The 17,861-nt window shown below is 44.5% G+C and overlaps 1 protein-coding gene across 20 annotated transcripts in view; it reads left to right on the forward strand.

Moving 5' to 3' along the window:
* AFDN (afadin, adherens junction formation factor) overlaps positions 1 to 17,861 on the forward strand; it is a 137,650-nt gene that overhangs the window by 89,848 nt on the left and 29,941 nt on the right. For all 20 annotated transcript variants that reach the window (XM_025422771.3, XM_025422770.3, XM_025422761.3 and 17 more), the window contains 4 exons: positions 194 to 337; positions 1,795 to 1,993; positions 5,427 to 5,530; positions 7,780 to 7,866. In XM_025422771.3, coding sequence (XP_025278556.3) covers positions 194 to 337; positions 1,795 to 1,993; positions 5,427 to 5,530; positions 7,780 to 7,866 — 534 coding nt within the window. The remainder of the gene's footprint in view (positions 1 to 193; positions 338 to 1,794; positions 1,994 to 5,426; positions 5,531 to 7,779; positions 7,867 to 17,861) is intronic.

The following is a 17,861-nucleotide window of genomic DNA, read 5'->3' on the forward strand; positions in this document are numbered from 1 at the left end:
AAGAGGCCATCTGTAAACCTTTACTAGACAGCGGGTTTTCAGTTCAATTCCATGTGAATGGAAGTGTGTTTCCCTAAAAAAGATTCTGGATTTCAAAATCAAATGAGCAAGTTATTACAGTTTTAAGTGTTACATTAAGGGGAATGCTTATAAAACACTTTTGAATCATATCTCTTGTTATTCTTTTAAACAGGCAACCACTTTGCTTACAATGGATAAATACGCACCTGATGACATTCCAAATATAAACAGTACCTGCTTTAAGTTAAATTCACTGCAACTTCAAGCCTTGTTACAGAATTACCACTGTGCACCTGATGAGCCTTTTATTCCCACGGTGAGTGAATGTGAATGACAGCACATTAGCCACACAGTGTGAGACATGTTTGCATAGGGAAATTTAATTTAAAAAAGCAGTTGGGGGGGGAGCATTTATAATAATTACTTTATTTCTTTAATAAAGTTACTTAATCATCTTGTAAGATCGTATTTTGTTGGTATTTGAGTTAGGGTTTAGTACAAGAAGTAGAAAATACACAAGCATTTTAAATAGAAAAGAATTGAATTCAGGGAATTAGGTTCTTGGAAAATCATTGGAAGGACTGGGGGAGAGGAAGTTAAGAAGTTACCCTGGTGCGACTTGAGAGTCAGAGGCCCAAGAGCTCTTGCTACAGCCATAGGCATCCTTGTATTGCAGGCATGGAGTGTCCCCTCACATCCACTTCACGTCCTCTTATGCTGCCAACAGCATGCTGCGCAGCAAGAGGGCCTCTCCAACCCACGCAGAGGCATCAGACTGCTAGGAATCAAGGTTTGGCATTCATGCCTCTCAAGGGGAGGAGTAGAGGGTGAGCAGCCTGCCCACAATGTGTACTACAGCTTCTATTCACAGAGTGAGAAAGGCTGCAAGCACTTGTCACAGGGGGATAAAAGCTGCTCTAGGCAGGAGCCCTGATAAGGGAAGATCATCAGGGGGATGGGGCAGCTTCTAGTATTAACTTTATGCCAACAAAGGTGGTGTACAGAGTCACCCAGGATCAGAAATCCGCAAACGCTGACCGACACAACAGTGTATCTATCGATGGTCCTGTCACAGTGGCGCCGAGGGGTGAATTTGCACTGCAGATGAAATGCACTGCGCCATCTGCACAAAAGTTAGATATAGAGAGATGCAATCGGCTTCCATCAGTGTGGGTTTCAAGAGCAGGCACGTGGGATCTGTGGCGGTAGAGGCCCAGGAAGCTGACCTTAGGATGAGAGACAGGGTAGTGAGGGGCTGCTTCTCCCCCATGAGGTTGCCGTTCCTGGAACTGCTGGGGAGAGTTGAGGTGCTGTGTTCACATCATCAGGCTGTACAGGTCAGGTTGGTGAATTTTCCCCTGGATTGGCTGAGAATAGATTCTTTTGTCCTGATTGTTTTACATTTAACGTTGTGTGAGCTTTTTCTGTCATTAAAAATTTACAAAAATAGGATTATTAGCAACTAGATGTTAAAAAATTGCACAGGAAAAAAAGGACTACCATTCAAAAGGTAAAACCATTTTGTTGTGACTGAATAATTTCTCTTTTAAGGCTGAAGAGGACTTGAGATTAATTATTACTCTCTCGGTTTGTATGTTAACAGTATGTACTTCTCTGATCCATTGATTTGCAAGCTGGTTTTAAACATACTGAGAAATGTGTTCCCCCTCTGTGGCCCTTGCGTGCGTGTGTGGCCTCACTGCACACGAGGAAGTCTGTGTGCCAGTCAGATAGCGTGTTTATGATGTCAGTGTACTCTTGTACTCTGACCAGGACCTGATAGAGAATGTGGTGGCTGTGGCTGAAAACACGGCTGACGAGCTGGCGCGCAGTGATGGCCGGGAGGTGCAGCTGGAAGAGGACCCCGATCTGCAGTTGCCTTTTCTTTTGCCAGAAGACGGCTATTCTTGTGATGTTGTCAGGAACATTCCAAATGGTTTACAAGAATTTTTAGACCCTTTGTGCCAGAGAGGTGAGTATCATTTACTGTACGTAGAGTCTACGCTATGACCCGGGTTGAAGTGAGCATTTTAGCAGTTCTGTGTGTTTGTGGGGCAGTGTGCTTGGGTCGAGCCCACACCGTGTGCTTCTGGAGAAAGCAATGTTCCAGGATCTGGACATAAGCGTGTGACGGGGAGGCGGGGGCAGTCAGATATCCAGCCACAAAGTTCTTGTGGATGTGCTGTGACCCTTCCATGGGTACTTGCTGCGCTTACCAGCTGTCACAGCCACAGTTCTGCCCAGGCTCATAGGAGTTGCTCCCCACTTTGTTCTTTGGGAGCCTGGTGGCTTGGCTCATCTGCTAGAACTGTATTGTCACCGTGTGTTGCTACCAGCAGAGCTGTCAGGAGGATCAGACCGTCTTAGTTCCAACCCCCACTCTGACTCCTGTGACATGCCATCTACAAAATGGGCAGGTGGATAGCGTGTACCTCCTGGGATCATTGTGAGGCTCGGGCATGCAGCCTATGGAGCCCTTACACCTCTGGCACAGAGCTGGTCTCTGAGTCGGCACTGCTGCCACTGTCACCTACTGCATGCTTGTGGGCCAGACTCCAGCTCATCGTGTCTAAGGGCAGCCAGCTTTCTCTGGTTTGATCCTGTGTCTCTTTACATATTACTGTTGGCTATGTGTTGATAAAAATGTCACACTTCTAGGGTGCCCAGGGGTGCTCAGTTGGTTAAGCATCCGGTTCTTGGTTTTGGCTCAGGTTGTGCTCTCAGGTAGTGGGATGAGCCCTATGTCAGGCTCTGCACTCAGTGGGGAATCTGCTTGAGATTCTCTCTCTCTCTCTCTCTCTCATCTCTGTCATTCCCCTCCACATACAACACTTCCATCTGAAGCATAAACTTTTAAATTAGACCACATTTCAGTCCCAGTCTGCTACTTGTTTGTAACGTTGAGCTCAGATGAATAGAAAAATAGATTCAAAATTCAGGAGTTAGTTTAAACAAAAATAATAATTGCAAAGTTAAGGTTTTGTGTTCGTCTATATAAATTTAGTCAGCGTGATTTTTAATTTCAATGGTTATTGCACATGCTACAATAAAGAGATTTCTTCAGAATTCTCATTTTATGAAGGCTGCTCCTCATAATGAAAGGATCAGGTGTTTGGATGTCTACCAGCAGGTGTGGCCGCAGCCCTGCCAGGAATGCTGCCTCTTGTGAGCAGTCAGTGCTGTCCTCAGAGTGGGCCAGGACTCCTGTCAGGGCCACCCTCCATCCCAGCAGAGTGTGTCTCCTGCTGCCCCACCACCGCACTGAGCCCGGGGATATGGATCGCCGTGTGGGTTCCACTTAACACACCCCCAGACCCGCTGCCATCAGCCATGTGTTCCCAGCACCTCACACACCCATGGGTGGGCTACTGCAGCAGCACTCCCTGCCCCCCGAGGTCCCAGGTGGCAGGTGCCCAAGGCTGCGCCCCGCTGCTGGCTCTTCTGCCCCAGCTCGGCCCCTCGCCCCCAGGATGCAGACAGGCTGGCAGCCTCATCCCGCTGCTCCATGTGCCCCCTAGAATTCATCTCCTTAAGTCCCCATCATGTAGCCCTTTGTCTGCAAGACCTCCGCCTCCTCCTGACGCTTAAGCCACTTGTCCCACAAGTGATTCTGTGTTCTTTGAGGATGTTTTTGTGACATCACTTGAAGTGCACATCTGTGCCTTCTCTGGGGTTGAGCTGGAGTCCTGGCAGGCGGGCGGGCTTCTCCTCAGCACCTATCATGGGGCTGCTGGGCATCGAGTGCTCAGCGGCGGCACTTTTTGCTTATGGCTTATGCACGAGCACACGGGAAGGCTCACTTACTGGCATTTTTCAGATACGTGTGTGTGATTTGTGGTGTGTACACAGCTGTCGGTTTTGTGATGTGTGCCATAGCAGAGATGCTTGCCAGATGGGAAGAGTGAGCTCTTGCCTTGGCAGTGGAGTTTGCTTCAGGACTTCCCCTGAGGCTCCCCTGGATGATTGATTTCAGGACATAGGTGATATTTCATCATGATCTTGGCGTCCCCACCTTATTCCATATGTGTCAGGTGATAGCACAGCCTATTACAGAGATGCCTTTACAAGACTTACAAAGAACTCGGTGTTTTCTTTTATGACATCAGTGTTTTTAATTCTTCACGCTCAATTCTTTGTAAGCCAAATAAAGAACTACTATGTGCTCTCGGTTTATATTCCTTTTGTTTTGTCCTATAACATGATTGTGTGAGAGGAGGCTATAAAACCAGCACAGACTCATACCTGATCTGAGATGCATTCCTTCAGCTAAGAAAGCAGAAAATGTCTGCTTCGTGTGGGATCAAGCCTCATTGTGGAACCCTGACATCTGAAAAAAAAATTATAGAAAGTGTTCATTTCAAAATTGTGGTAATTACAATTCCCTCAAGCAGGGGAAAGAGAAGTTGTAGGTTATGTTTTAATGAAAATGGATTGAAACAATGATTTAAAAAAAAAAAAGATAAGTTTATATCTTTAACTGTACTCTTGTGACATCTCCATTTTCCCTTACTGCAAAGAAAACCTTATAGGTGCCCCAAAATAATGGGCGAGCTTTCCTTACTGGTAGAATCTGAGAGTGCAGGAGTGGCAGGTGGCGTCATCTGGGGCTCTCCCAGCCCCAGGTCCGCAGGCCGTGCTGAGGCGGTGCGGAGTCGGGCACGCAGTGTGCTCCTTGTAAATGGTAGCTTCTAGTAATAGTGAGACTCTTTGGAGAAGATTTAAGAATTGTGCAAGGCCTATGAGATAGGACTTTGTCAGGAAATTTCTGAGTAACATAGAATAAGATCTGACTACATGAATAACCTATTTTTAATTGAAAAGCTTAGGTTTTGTAAAGATGTCATTTGTTCGTGATGAGAATATCAAAAGATACTCCTTAAAACATTATACAGTGATTCTAAAATTTGTGAGAAATGTAAGTGACTAAGTAAGGAAATCTGGACAGAGTCACAAGAAGGAGTCCATCCTGCAGGGCAGATGCTATCTTCCTGGAAACCATGGAGCTGAGTGTGCTGTGGGACGGTGCACGGCCGTGTGTACTCGTGTTGTTGCCGGTCCCCGTTGTGGAAAGCATCCTGGGTGTTGTTGAGGAGAGCCTGGGCCGCAGGAGAGGACTCACAGTGTGATTCCGTAATTTCTCATAGAAGTAAGGAAGAATGTGCTGTGGAACAAAAAAGGAGGGAAGACCAATTTCCCTTTTCACTTGGTGTTGAATTCCATTGGACCCAAACAAACAGTGATTGTGTCTGATAGTTCAGTTTTCAGAGGGAGTAAGGGTTGTATAGAAAGGAGGGCACAGGTCATCATGAGGTAGTGAGCAGTTGATATGTGATGTTGCTTCCCTTCTTGAAGATGATGTAGCTGACATGCTTTTCAGTTTCATCATTTGCTTGTTTTCTCCTTAGGATTTTGCAGGTTAATCCCTCATGCACGTTCACCAGGTACTTGGACAATATATTTTGAGGGTGCAGATTACGAGAGCCATCTTCTGCGTGAGAACACGGAGCTGGCAAGTATTTTGAGGGTGATGGGTGGAACACAGACCTGTGTTCCTTACGATTTGAAAATGTAATGCAAACCCATTCCTTGATTATAGTGAGCATTGTTGTGATAAGTATATTTTAAAATCATCTTTAAATACCAATTTTATTTTTAAAAATCTGAAACCATAATTTACATATATATTTTTTCCAGGCCATATATATATACTTGTGTCCATAAATAAATGGGATTTTTAAAAAATAAAGCATATTTCTACCCACAGCTATACCAGCCTTAATGTTAATAGATATTTTGAAGAAAATATGAATGAAATAATCTTACGAATTTTATCAGAAAATGTTTTTCATTGGTAGAAATATTTTCTCCTTATAGCTGGTTCTACCTTTTTTTTAATTGTATCATGTCGCTGATATTTTGTATCTTTTTTTTCATTTTTCATTTTTATTTATTTATTTATTTATTTTTATTTTTTATTTATTTTTTATTTTTTTTAATTTTGTATCTTTTGAAAGAGTAGTCAGTCTCAGTGTTTGCTAGCTTCACACATTTTATGGAAGATTCTGCTTTGCTCTCTGTGGAGAGTTTTAAGCAACAAAGAATGTTTTCTTGTGCCCTAGAATGTGACGGCAGACACAATTGTCTTGTACTGCATATACTGGCATATTTCTCATTAACATATCAGTCAAGAAAAAAAAAACAAATGAAATTTTTCCTTTTTGAACTTCATTGTTGAGTTCATCTAAATATCTTTCTATAATTGCCATTTTCATTTTTGAACCCACTTAAGGGTTCAGAGGAGCAAACCCATGTGCCAGTACTTCTTTCAAGGTTCCTGTGGGTTGGGGGTCAGTGCATTATGTGTGATTCAATGTGGCCATTTATTCACTGGTCCACTGATTCCCAGTAGGGGTGGAATATCCGGTGTGCCTAGGCCAAGATGCAGAGATTGTGGTGTGTGTATGGAAACAGCCGTAAATCTGCTAAAGCTTCGGAGACTTCCTAGTACCACCCTAAAATACTAATCAGTAGTCAGAGCTGTGTGTCTCTATTACATATCTAATTTCTGAGAAAACAGATTATGCAAATATTATACTTAATGTAAAATCATGTAGTGTGTATTTTTTATATCAAATTCCAAATAATTATTAGTCATGACTTAGTAGCCTGCTTTAGATTGGAGGCTGTATACTGTCCACCTCTAGCAGCTGAGTTGGCTGACAGCCACTGTTCCACCAAAGAGCTGATTGCATGTGGCCACTGACACAGGATGTGCCCCTCATATCTTCTCTCAACCTCACTAGCGATTTCCCAAGTGGTAGCAGTTCCCAACTCCCAGATTTTATAGGACAGTGAGTACCTTCTTGGGTGGGATCACAGGTTTTTCATTTTCTTCATGTAATCAGAGATTCCTTGGGAGCTTTCAGGTCTTAATCTAAAAGAAAAAAAAAATTGGAATGTCATCTAATCTTACTTATTTCCTTAAAATGTTCTCTCACTGACCTTAGTTCTAGATTAACAGCCCACACATATAATTACCACCTGTTGGCCATGTGCCTTCATACATGTGTATTTGATTAATTAAACTATCCCTTAACGTGTATGACTGGTAATTCTTTTCTGTTGTTTTGTTCATTCTTTGTGTGAGGAGTGACATGTGTATAACATGTAACTTTGTGGACAGTTTATTTGTTTATGGATCAGTTCAAGAACCAGCTTCTCACTGATTCGAGTAGAACTGCCCACATCATGGGATTGTCGCAGTTGGGTTGTCTAACATCCAGCAACTCTTGCATTTTCCTAAGAGACAGAGATGTTGGATCATCTTGGTTACAACTGTCTTTTGCTGACCTCCCCATAGATGGTATAAAAGGAGTTTAAATTTCTTATTTAAACAACTAGTAATTTATTTTGAAAGGTAATAAAGTAAGATTTTAATTTTATTTTTGTGGTTGATTTTTCTAACCTGATGGTAATGGAAGTGTAGTTTTGTATTAAGTTCTCCAAATAATATTTAGATAGCATTTATGACTAGTTTCACCTTCACAGCTTTTGAGTTTAGTATTGATACTTCCTCTGCTGGGTTAATCCATGAGCAGTATCTGTACAACTTGTTCTTCTTTACTGTTCAGTTGCCTGTTCCCCCATGGTCTGTGCCATTTACCACAGTGAGTGTGATCAGCAGGTCAACTTATGAGTTGTCTAACCTAGATATACTTCATTTCAGCCATAAAGTAAACGTTTGTTTTCATCCTTCAGGCTCAGCCTCTGAGGAAAGAACCTGAAATAATCACTGTGACTCTTAAGAAGCAAAATGGGATGGGCCTTAGCATCGTTGCAGCAAAGGTAGGATGCAATTGGTGACGTGAGGGCTGTCACACTGCATTCCTGAATGTTGAGCAGCATTGGGCCAGAGCTGAGTGCGCAGGAGCCCCTCGCTGCCCATGGACAGGTGGTGCGTGCAGTTGTGTTTGTGGGGGAGGGGGTGTCACACGAATGTATCTAGGTGCTCAGGCTCACATAACTGCATGATGGCATCTGCTCTGGAAATGGGAGCTGCAGGGAGTGTAACTTTGATTTCTGGCCGATGGTGCTCCTGAGAAGTGAGCAGAGTCAGAATGTGATGGGGCACGACAGGCATGGGAGAAAGGAGATTCCTGAGTTTGAAACAGGAGTGAGGTCTCGCACATGGTCAGAGGTGGGACATTAGACACACTTCTCAAGTATTCCTGCACATGGGCATCACTGGGCATGTGTCACCCAGGCAGACTGTGGCTCCCTGTCCGGGTGGTCTCTTCCAAGGGGCCTGGAGAGCACATCCTTCAACTGGGCTGCACATGGGCTCTTTGTGGGGGGATTGTGAACCAAGTGCACCCCAGCTATCCTTAGTGTAAGTCCTTGGGAACAAGCAGGGATGGCATAAAGCAGGGCTGTGCTGAGGGCTGTCTGCATAATTTTAAACCTGTCTTGCGTGGCAGGAGTGGACTGAGGGATGTGGTGCTCTGGTGATTCTGGAGCTCATGATCGAGAGGTGAGGGGTTTGTACTGTATAATGACACCACAGAGAAATAACAGGGACTTGATGGAGGGACATTTCAGGAAGCTGTGTCTGCAAAGGGCGTGGTGTGTAGGTTGAATTGAAGAACCTGAGACCACAGGTGTGATTCCAGCTGAAATCAGCTGGCCAAGGTGAGCCTTTGTAGGTGTGGATGGAAGGGGGTTGCCTAGCATGGGGTCACCCAAGATGGGCCAGAAGAGGGTAGGTCCAGAGCCTGGTAGTACAGCTCATAGTCCAGAGTCCCTTACATTGTTAAGGGTCATGCACATGGGCCGTATTTTCAGACTGTCCTAATTTAATAATTCACAACTCAAAACATTTGGAAATATGAATGGAAAGGTATTAGACATGGACTATTTTCTGTTTACCATTTGAATCAGATGCTCATTTTTAGGGAAAAAAAATACCCGGATGATACATTACCTGGCTGCACTAAGATATACAGGAAAGCTCTAATGTGCATGTTTTCTGGTGGGTGTGTATACATATACACATTTTCTTTCCAATACTCGTTGGAATATTAAGTACTAACCTCTGGGGTGGCAGGGCCACCATTTATTAGCACCTCCATCTTTTCTAGCTTAAAAAGTTATGCTCTCTCTTAGTAAAGAACTACCTATTTTCTGAAGATTCAAGTCTGATTTACGTAAGCGTCTTTGATCCTTTCCCTAGCACCTGGTGATGTGTAAAGGACAGGCGTGTACCCAGTGAGGCCCACATGAGCACCCCTGCCCTCCCCTTAGGCCTCTGTTCTTGCCAGGCAGCCAGGTATCAGTGGGCGGTTAGAACCAGGAGTTGGGCTGAAGTCACAGTCACGCCTTGATTCCCATACGTGTGCCCGTGGGTGAGCAGGGGAGGGAAGGCACTGGCCAAAGGCCTCTGGTCTCCTCCAGGACTGCTTCCTGCTAAGGGTCTAATGACAGGCAGTGGGGAGAGTCCACTTACTGCCAGGTGGCATCCCTCCATCTTCCTATAGACCGGGGCAGGAGAAGGAGTGAGAAAGCAGTGAGTGAGTGTGGAGGACAGGACCTCAACTGAGGCCTATGAGGAGGTCTCTGCGTGGCGGTGCTCAGCCAGGACCAGTGATGACAGCTGGTCTAGGGGCCTTCTCCCCTGCCCCCACCCTGTGCTGGCCACAGAGCTGTGCTCGTGTCCTCTCGACCAGCTCTTCACCCCCACCTCTGCTGACTGTATTCTGTTCGTATATGCTTTCCTACAGGGAAGTTTGGAGAAGACCCTGTTCTTTCTGTAATGAGGAGGAAGTATTTTGTTACAAAAATGGAAATGACTCTGAAATCCTTGCTATCACAGAAGTGTTTGTAACTTGTGGTCAGAAATCATGGTAGCACGGTGGTGACTGACTGCTCTTAGCCTCATGTAAGTTGGGAACACGGAGGATTTAGTTTCAGGCTACATGGTGGTCTTAAGAGGAGGTCTTTGTTGTTTCATTAATACTAGAATAAACTCAGTGTGAAAGTAGTAGCTAATTGTTAGGGTGACATTTATTCTAAGAGAGTACTGAATGCCTGTTGTGTGAAAATAGAGTATAATTTTCACTTTTTAGCCTTTCAGTCTCCAGGTTTCTTTTGGTGTACTGACATGTTAAAAAAAGATATTTGAAGAAAAAACTGGAAAATACCAGTTTTAGTATTTGTAATTTGGATGTAGGATGATACAGTTGGGGCTTCATGGGGAATAGGAACAACACAGGGAATTGTAAAGATCACCTTTTTACCACCTGAGGCTGGTGTGGAGAGCACGGCTCCTGTCACATCCGCGGCAGACTAGCCGATGCCTGATTCTTGAAAAAAAGTGTGCTCTCCTTCCCGCCCCGTTCTGCGTGGCTCCTGCCACAGGCCTCCCCTCAGAGTCGAGAACCCGAGGCAGGGAGCACCTGGGGTGTCTCCGCCCTCATCTCACACCCACCCCTTGCTCTCGCCCTCTCTCTTTTTCTCTTGCTCTCCTGTGCACACGTGCTCTCCCCTCTCGCTCTCTGTCTCTCTCTCTCTCTCTCTTTCACGGGCGCTCTCCCTCTTTCTCTCCTACTCTCTCTCTGTCTTTCACAGCAGGCCCCGTGAGGGTAAGCTGGGAAGGTAGCGTTCTCGCCAACATCTCTGGGATTTCCACACACTTATTGTTTCTGGTCTTTTTAAATGCTTTCCACTGGGAAAGTATAGACTAGAAAAAAAAAGTAATGATACACATTTCTTGAAGAGATTCCAGATTTGATGTTAAGATGGTTAATTTATCAGTTTATCCAGTAGATTTAATACAACTTGAGTGTATACTTGGCTCTTGTGCCCTTTCTCCCACTGAGAACATCTTTATCAGTAAATACCCTGATCACTTGAGGGGTGAGGCAAAGAACATCCCAATGAGTGAATGACATCAAGAGGTCATTATTTATTCAGGGATACGTGTTGGATGTCTAAACGCCTCAGGAGAAGGGAGATCAGTGAAGGCCTTCCTGAGGAAATGCCTTTTAGGCTGAAACTTCAAGGGTGCCTGCGTGTTAGCCAGGTGGAGGATGGTGGGCAGAGAATTTCAGAAGAGGAGCGCCAGGCGAAGGCACAGCCAGGTATCTGGAGCACAGGAAGCATGGCAGAGGTGCATCTGGGATAGAGAGCATGAGGCCCTGTCACCCATAGCAGCGTTGGCATACTTTGCCTACAAGGGGCTGGGTGGCAAGTATTCTCTGCTTTATGGGCCGTGGGGCCTCTGCTGCGGCCACGAGCTTGTGTGGCCTCAGCGGGAACACAGCCGTAGGGCAGTGGCCAGTGAGGGCATTTGGCTGTGTCCCAGAGGAACTTAGAGTCCCTGACATCTTGACGGGGTTGTGCATTTACTGTAGGTCGGGGAGTAGCCATTGGAGGGGTTCACATAGTGTAAGGGGATCAGAGTGAGGTTTTGAAAGCTTATTGTTCGTCTTTTGAGCCTGCAAGTTTGAGGGGCTCAGAAGCACCAACAGAAGGACCAATAGTAATTAAGCTATTAGGTCCCAGTGGAAGGTAGTAGAGGCTCGGCCTGGGAAGTGGCAGCAGAGATGGGCAGTCCACTGGCTGGAGGCAGGTAGAGCACGTTCACTGGGGTCAGGCACTTTGTCTTGTTCACTGCTAAGGATTAACAGTTTCTGATGCATCGTAGGTGCTAATACATATTCATTGAATAGTAATTTTCCATGCAAACGATGAATTGGCTGTAGTGGGTGACAGAGAAACAGTAGAATGTACCAGGTTTCTGTCTTCAGCTGTTGAGCATGTGGAAGTGGCTTCCACGAAAGCAGGGCTGGGGGCAGGGGAGAGATTTGGGCAACAAGAGAGTCAAGTGTTCAGTTTTGAACATGCTGCATTTGAGATCTGGGATGCCTGTGGAGCCAGGCAAGTGGATATGTTGTGCAGCAGACAGTTGAGTATATGGGTATGGAAGTCAGGGAGTGAGAGCCAGAGATGCTCAGAGAAAGGAACTCACAGAATATGGTCTAGAATATGGTCAGAACTGGACAGTGTGCCACTTTAAGAATGAATAGGGTGTCGGTGCCTATTCTTGAAATGAGACCCGAATCTTGCAGTTCCCTTGTATATCCTCTTGCTTCACATAACCTGTTTTTCCCCAATTTCTTTGTAATGTCTTTGGAATTAGGAAAGGAATGTTCAGCAATAAAAGAAGTCCTTTAATTTATACACTTTTGCTAAAAAACTACACTGTAGCTGATACATAGTGTGGGTCTGCATAAATTATAACAATAGAACAGATTTATTTTGGAGATTTCAAGAATATATGTGAAGCACAAGGCAGGCCAGTGCCAGGGCGAAGGGTTGGGAAGGGTTTCAGCACAACTGGGAGACTGGGAGTTGTCCCTTCCGTCCTGCCCTGGCACAGCTCAGGTCCTTCGGCAGTCTGATGCCATGGGATGCCTGAGCTCCGGGCAGATCTTGCGTGTGCGCCGCACGGTGCTGTCATCTTGTTCCCTGATTGCTGCTGGAGCCTGGATGCCCCACCAGCTGGCTTTACCCTCAGTAACGCTTGCTTGTGTCTGTGTATTTTGTTTTCTCTTTAAGCTGTTGTGGTCTTTGTATCTGGCCCAGTCTTTTTTTGATTCTTTTTTTCCTAATTAGTGTGTGGCTAGCTGCTGTGAGCCTGGACGATGTTTTGATGTTAAGCTCCCTGACGCCCCTTCCACATTGCGGTTCAGTTTTATGAAATCCAGATGATTTGGAACAGTATGTGTGTGCAGTTTACTTCTTTAAAACATTGCTTTTGGGGAAGTTTTAGTATGCTCCTTCTTACTCATCTGTGGGACAATACGATGCTTCCTGTTTAATTTGGATTTTTAAAATACAAACAATTCCCTCTTTATTTTTCTAGCTCTTTTTAAAGTTTAATAAAGTACAAAATGAACAAAAATCAGAGCTGACTGGTTACGTAAGAGCTTGAATGTGGCACTGGCTCCAGTCCGTGCTGATAAATGCCATACAGTGTCCCGACGTCCAGCTCAGACTTGTGCCGACCCGGGTCCTGAAAGACCAGCTGTGTGGGTTGCTGTTGAGAACCAGGGAAGCACACAGTTGTTTTTTCCTCAGTTGGAGAAGTTGCTGTAGTCCTGAGATCAGAATGTGGTTCTCTGTTGTCGGAAGAACAGGATCGGTGGTGAGTTTCTTTAGGGTGTCTTTGTGGATGTGGATGTTCTTATGCAAACTCTGAGCTGTGATCCTTCCAAGAATGCTGCTGCTTCCATTAGAACTTGTTTAAACCTGCCAATAATTAACTTGCTCATGAGGCAACCATTTACTGTAGCTTGTGATTCCACACCCAGAAGTTTGTTGCTATATTTTAATGTTGCACATTCTTTAAGTTCATAAAAAATAAAAAGTTCCTATACCCTTTTTGCACAAGGAAGAACCCCATAAATTTTCTCCTGCTGATCACAGTGTGGTGAAAATTGCTTGAAATAATACCGACTGCCGTTGTATAACTTACTGAGAGTAAGTGGTGTAACTTCTCGTGGGCACTTTGGGTGGCTTTTACTGTCTCTGAAACCCATTTTTGCTAAAAGTGAATCTAAAAATGATCATTTTAAAGGTACTTAGGATATATTATCATGTTATTTAAAAATGAATAGTTGAGTAGGATCTTAAAAATGTGTTAGTCTGTTCTTTTGGACTCTGCTGATTTTAAGTTTTTAAATCTTAATTAGCTTTAAACACAAAAAAGATTCACGTGCCTTACAAAAGAGATGGTGCAAACAGTGTTTATTAACCTAATATATTCTCACTGTTTGAAAAGTAAAATCTGGACGTGAACTACAATTAAGTCCCTTGAAGAATTTGAGACTTTCATTCTTAATTTTCTTTAATGTCCTTATTGTGACCACCACATGGGAAAGACCTAGTCGGAAAGATGAAGTCAGGAGCTTCCTGGTTCCTTTTTAAAATCATTTTCAAAGTATCCAGTGCGACTGCATTTCTTCCATGGAAGTGCCAGAAATAATTTTCCATTAAGTGGAATGAACTAACTAGTGCCCTCCATGGCTGTTCATGAATTTGGAAATGACGTTTTATATTTTCATTCTAAAAGCAAAATAGCACCCCGGGTTTCGGAAATCAATCAATCAATCAATCAATCAAAATAGCGAATTATATAAAAGAATAATTTTTTACCTTCTTATACTAATAGTCTAAGTGCTAATTTCTTGGATTGATGGGATTATTGAGTTTTGTTACAGCACTGACGTAGCGTAATAGGAACATGAAGTGTTAATACTCCCACATGGTGGGACTCTTGGTAAGAAGTGATCTTTCTGTGGCTTGCTGGACACAGGGAATAATCACTGGTGGAGCGCCGGGTCTGAGGAAGGTTCAGACTGCCTCAGCCTCCCCTGCCCACTCTCAGCGGGCCGGGGAGTCAGGACACACCCCTGCAGAGGCCAGTCCCCGCATGAGCAGTGCTTCTACAGAAGCCAGGAGCTCGCCTGCATTGGTCTCACTCCTTTCACACCCAGAGGCACTGTGAGAACCTTGGGAAAGCCCTGCTCTCCACACACATACCACGTGTTGTGTGCAGTTTCTGGGGATCCACGGGCCTCCTACAGCCTCTCCAAGGGACCCAACTTAAGAATCCCTCCCCCCCACCATTCAGGTCATTTCCTTTGTTTTATAAAAAGGGAAACGATAGATGTGATGTGTTCGTCTTGTGTGTGATGCTCAAGGGACGTGAACAGGGCTGGACCTGAGGCCTGGCTCACAGGAGCCACGTGGGGACTCGCGGATGGCACTGCACCTGTCAGGGAGCACCTGGTGTGAACTTTTGGTGTCTTTGAGGGTAGAATGTGTATCAAGAATGAGTTTTATTTCAGAATTAAGGTAACTCCTACGAAGAAGAGAGCTTTGCAGTGTTTTTAAAACCCTTGTCTGAATTTTGATAGTTTATGAATGAGAACTTGTCTGGTGAGAAGTAAAGCAGCTTTCCGACACTGAGAGGAGCACGTGGCAGAGTGTTGTACCGACAGCCTGATGAGTTTTCAATACTGCTGAGCTCTGAAGTCCCCCAGCCCACTATTGTTCTGGAACCTTCAGTAAAGGGCCCGGACTGTGTCTCCAGCCCTGGGAACAATAGGCTTGACTCTGTGCCTGCATATCTTCCTTCCTCCTGCCGCTGCCTTTTTTTTTTTTTTTTTCTGGATTGTGTTTAATGATGTTTTCATGCTGTTCGTCATCTCTCCTCCCCCACACACTCAGTGTGCCACGGAGCGTGGGAGGTGGAGGTTCCTCCTGACAGAGTTTCTGTGCCCGAGGTGAGTGGACCTCACCCTCCGGCTTCCCGCAGGTGCAGGAGCAGGCACCCAGACCAGCTGTCCATCCGTCTGTCCGGAGCCTCCTGGCCCCTGCAGCCGGTTGTCGCCCGGGCGCACGGCTCGTGTCTCGAGAGTCCTGGGCAGAGTCGGGCGCCTGGCAACCGGGGCCTCTCTGCCTCCATCGGTGCAGCCGGGAGCCTGTTTCGGTAACTTACTGCCAGCCTTCCTCTGCCCCTTTCCCCAAGTAAAGCCTGGGATGCTCCCACTAACCCGTCCCCCGCTGCCCTGTCCTCCTCTTGCGCAGTAACGCCACCTCCCTCCTAACCCCTTCTTTCCCTTTTCAAGGAGAGAGAAGCAAACTCAAGATGCGCTTTAACCTTAAATGCTGAGATCACACATGTAGTGATCTCTGTTACTCCGTTTTCATTGCTTTTCTAAGGACTGAGGATCTGGCTCTCTGCTTTTTTTTGTCCAGCCTGGCTGGTGCACCTCGGTCACCACCGACCACTCTCTAGGAGTCTGGAGTGACTTTGGAGAGGGCAGGCACCACACAGCAGCCCAGGCACCGTACCACCATATTCTTCCCCCAGGTGTCTTCAGAAAGGAAAATGTGTTTTTGACATTTAAAACTTCACTTCTCATTAGTTTAATTAAATTCTAAAATTGTATTTAGTGTAATTCATAATCCCTGATGCCTTTGGAATATATACCTGCTTTTCAGGAGCCCCTTTTTAGAAGGGAATTTGAGGGGCACCTGGGTGGCCCAGTTGGTTAAGTGTCTGCCTTCGGCTCAGGTGATGATCTCGGGGTCCTGGAATGGAGCCCAACATTGGGCTCCCTGCTCAGTGGGGCACCTGCTTCCCCCTCTCCCTCTGCCCCTCACCCTGCTGTGCACTCACTCACTTGTTCTCTCTCTCTCTCTCTCTCTCCAATTAATAAGATCTTTTTTAAAAATTAAAAAATAAAAGAGAAGTTGATTTTAAAGGGGTAATGGATAATTCTAGATGATCCAGCTTATTAATCTTTTAATTTTACAAATAAAAGACTAAAAATACAGTAATATCTTCAGATGCCAGTTTAGGTAGCTTTAAACAAGTAATCCTTAAAGTTATTTAGCTTTTATGTTTTAATGATTGTGGTTACTCCTCCCATGGTTGGAAACCAGGGTGCATAACGTTATATATTATATTGTGGTAAAATCTGTTTTTTACCCGGTTATCTGCCTAATTGTAAATTTATTGCTAGTACCTGTGCTTACTAATAACATATAGTATAAAAAGTCTATAGTTTTGGAGTAGTAGTGTTGTCCAATAGAATGTGTGCCCCACCAAGGTAACTTTAAATACTGTATTAGCTAAATTAAAAAAAAATTAGTAATGTTTTATTTTATACAATGTATCTGAAATGTTATAATTCCAACATGTAGTAAATGCAAGTAATTAATGAGATATTTCAGGTCCTTTATTCCATAAAAAAGCTTTTATATCTGGGTATAATTTGTACTTAACACATTTCAGTTTGGACGAGCCACATTTCAGCCACATATTCAGTATAGCTACATGTGGCTTATGGCTGCTGTATCTGACAGCAGTTTTATAGTGTCTAATACCATTCCACCAACATTTGAAAAGCTGTTTCTTTATATTTCCGTAATTGGCTTCAGTTAATGTTTATATTGCTCATATTTACATTATTTTACTGACAGATGTGTTACATTGGTACTTAGCAGCAAAACACTCCTGGACCCATTCTCCTGTCTTACTTAGAAAAGAAGTGGACTTAGGGTGCTTCAGGGACTCTGTCCCAGGGTGAAGCATCTGCCTTCAGCTCAGGTCATGATGTCTGGGTCCTGGGACCTCGAGTCCCCCATCGGGCTCCCTGCTGCCCTCTGCTTGGTGTCTGTCTGTCTCTCTCTCCCCCTTCCTCAAATAAGTAAATAAAATCTAAAAAAAAAAAAAAAAAAAAGAATGGATTTGCCGTACAAATGCAGTTTTTCTAGGCTAGGTTAGTGTGTGCATTATTATTCAGAAATAAGACATAAGTGATTAAATGTTGCTAAAATTTTGTTTTATACAGTTTTTATCATAGTGTATAATATTCTTATTTTTATTCAGATGAAGTGGGGCAGGTAGTGAGAGCTCTGTAATATTAAGGAGTTCTTGTAGGTTGACAAATGGTAAGTTTGCCTGGGTGCTCACAAGAGCCGACCTGGCCCCAATTGGAGCGACAGTTAGCAAGGGCAAAGCAGCACCTCCATGCCCTTCTGTCCAGCCTATCAAGGTGGACATTCCAGACCAGGGCTGCTGTGGCCAGATGGAGATAGTGGGTCCCTTAGAGTCTGTCAGAGAGGTGTGCTATTTTGGGTTGAAAGTAACTACCCATATTGTGTGTGTGTGTGTGTGTGTGTGTGTAGTTAGAAATTCCTTAGACTTCTTTGATTTCTGAGTATCTGTCTGTAATTTTGTTTTTCTAAAATAATTACCAGTAGAACTG

The sequence above is a fragment of the Canis lupus genome, chromosome 1 (assembly GCF_003254725.2).
Source record: "Canis lupus dingo isolate Sandy chromosome 1, ASM325472v2, whole genome shotgun sequence".
Lineage (NCBI taxonomy): Eukaryota > Metazoa > Chordata > Mammalia > Carnivora > Canidae > Canis > Canis lupus.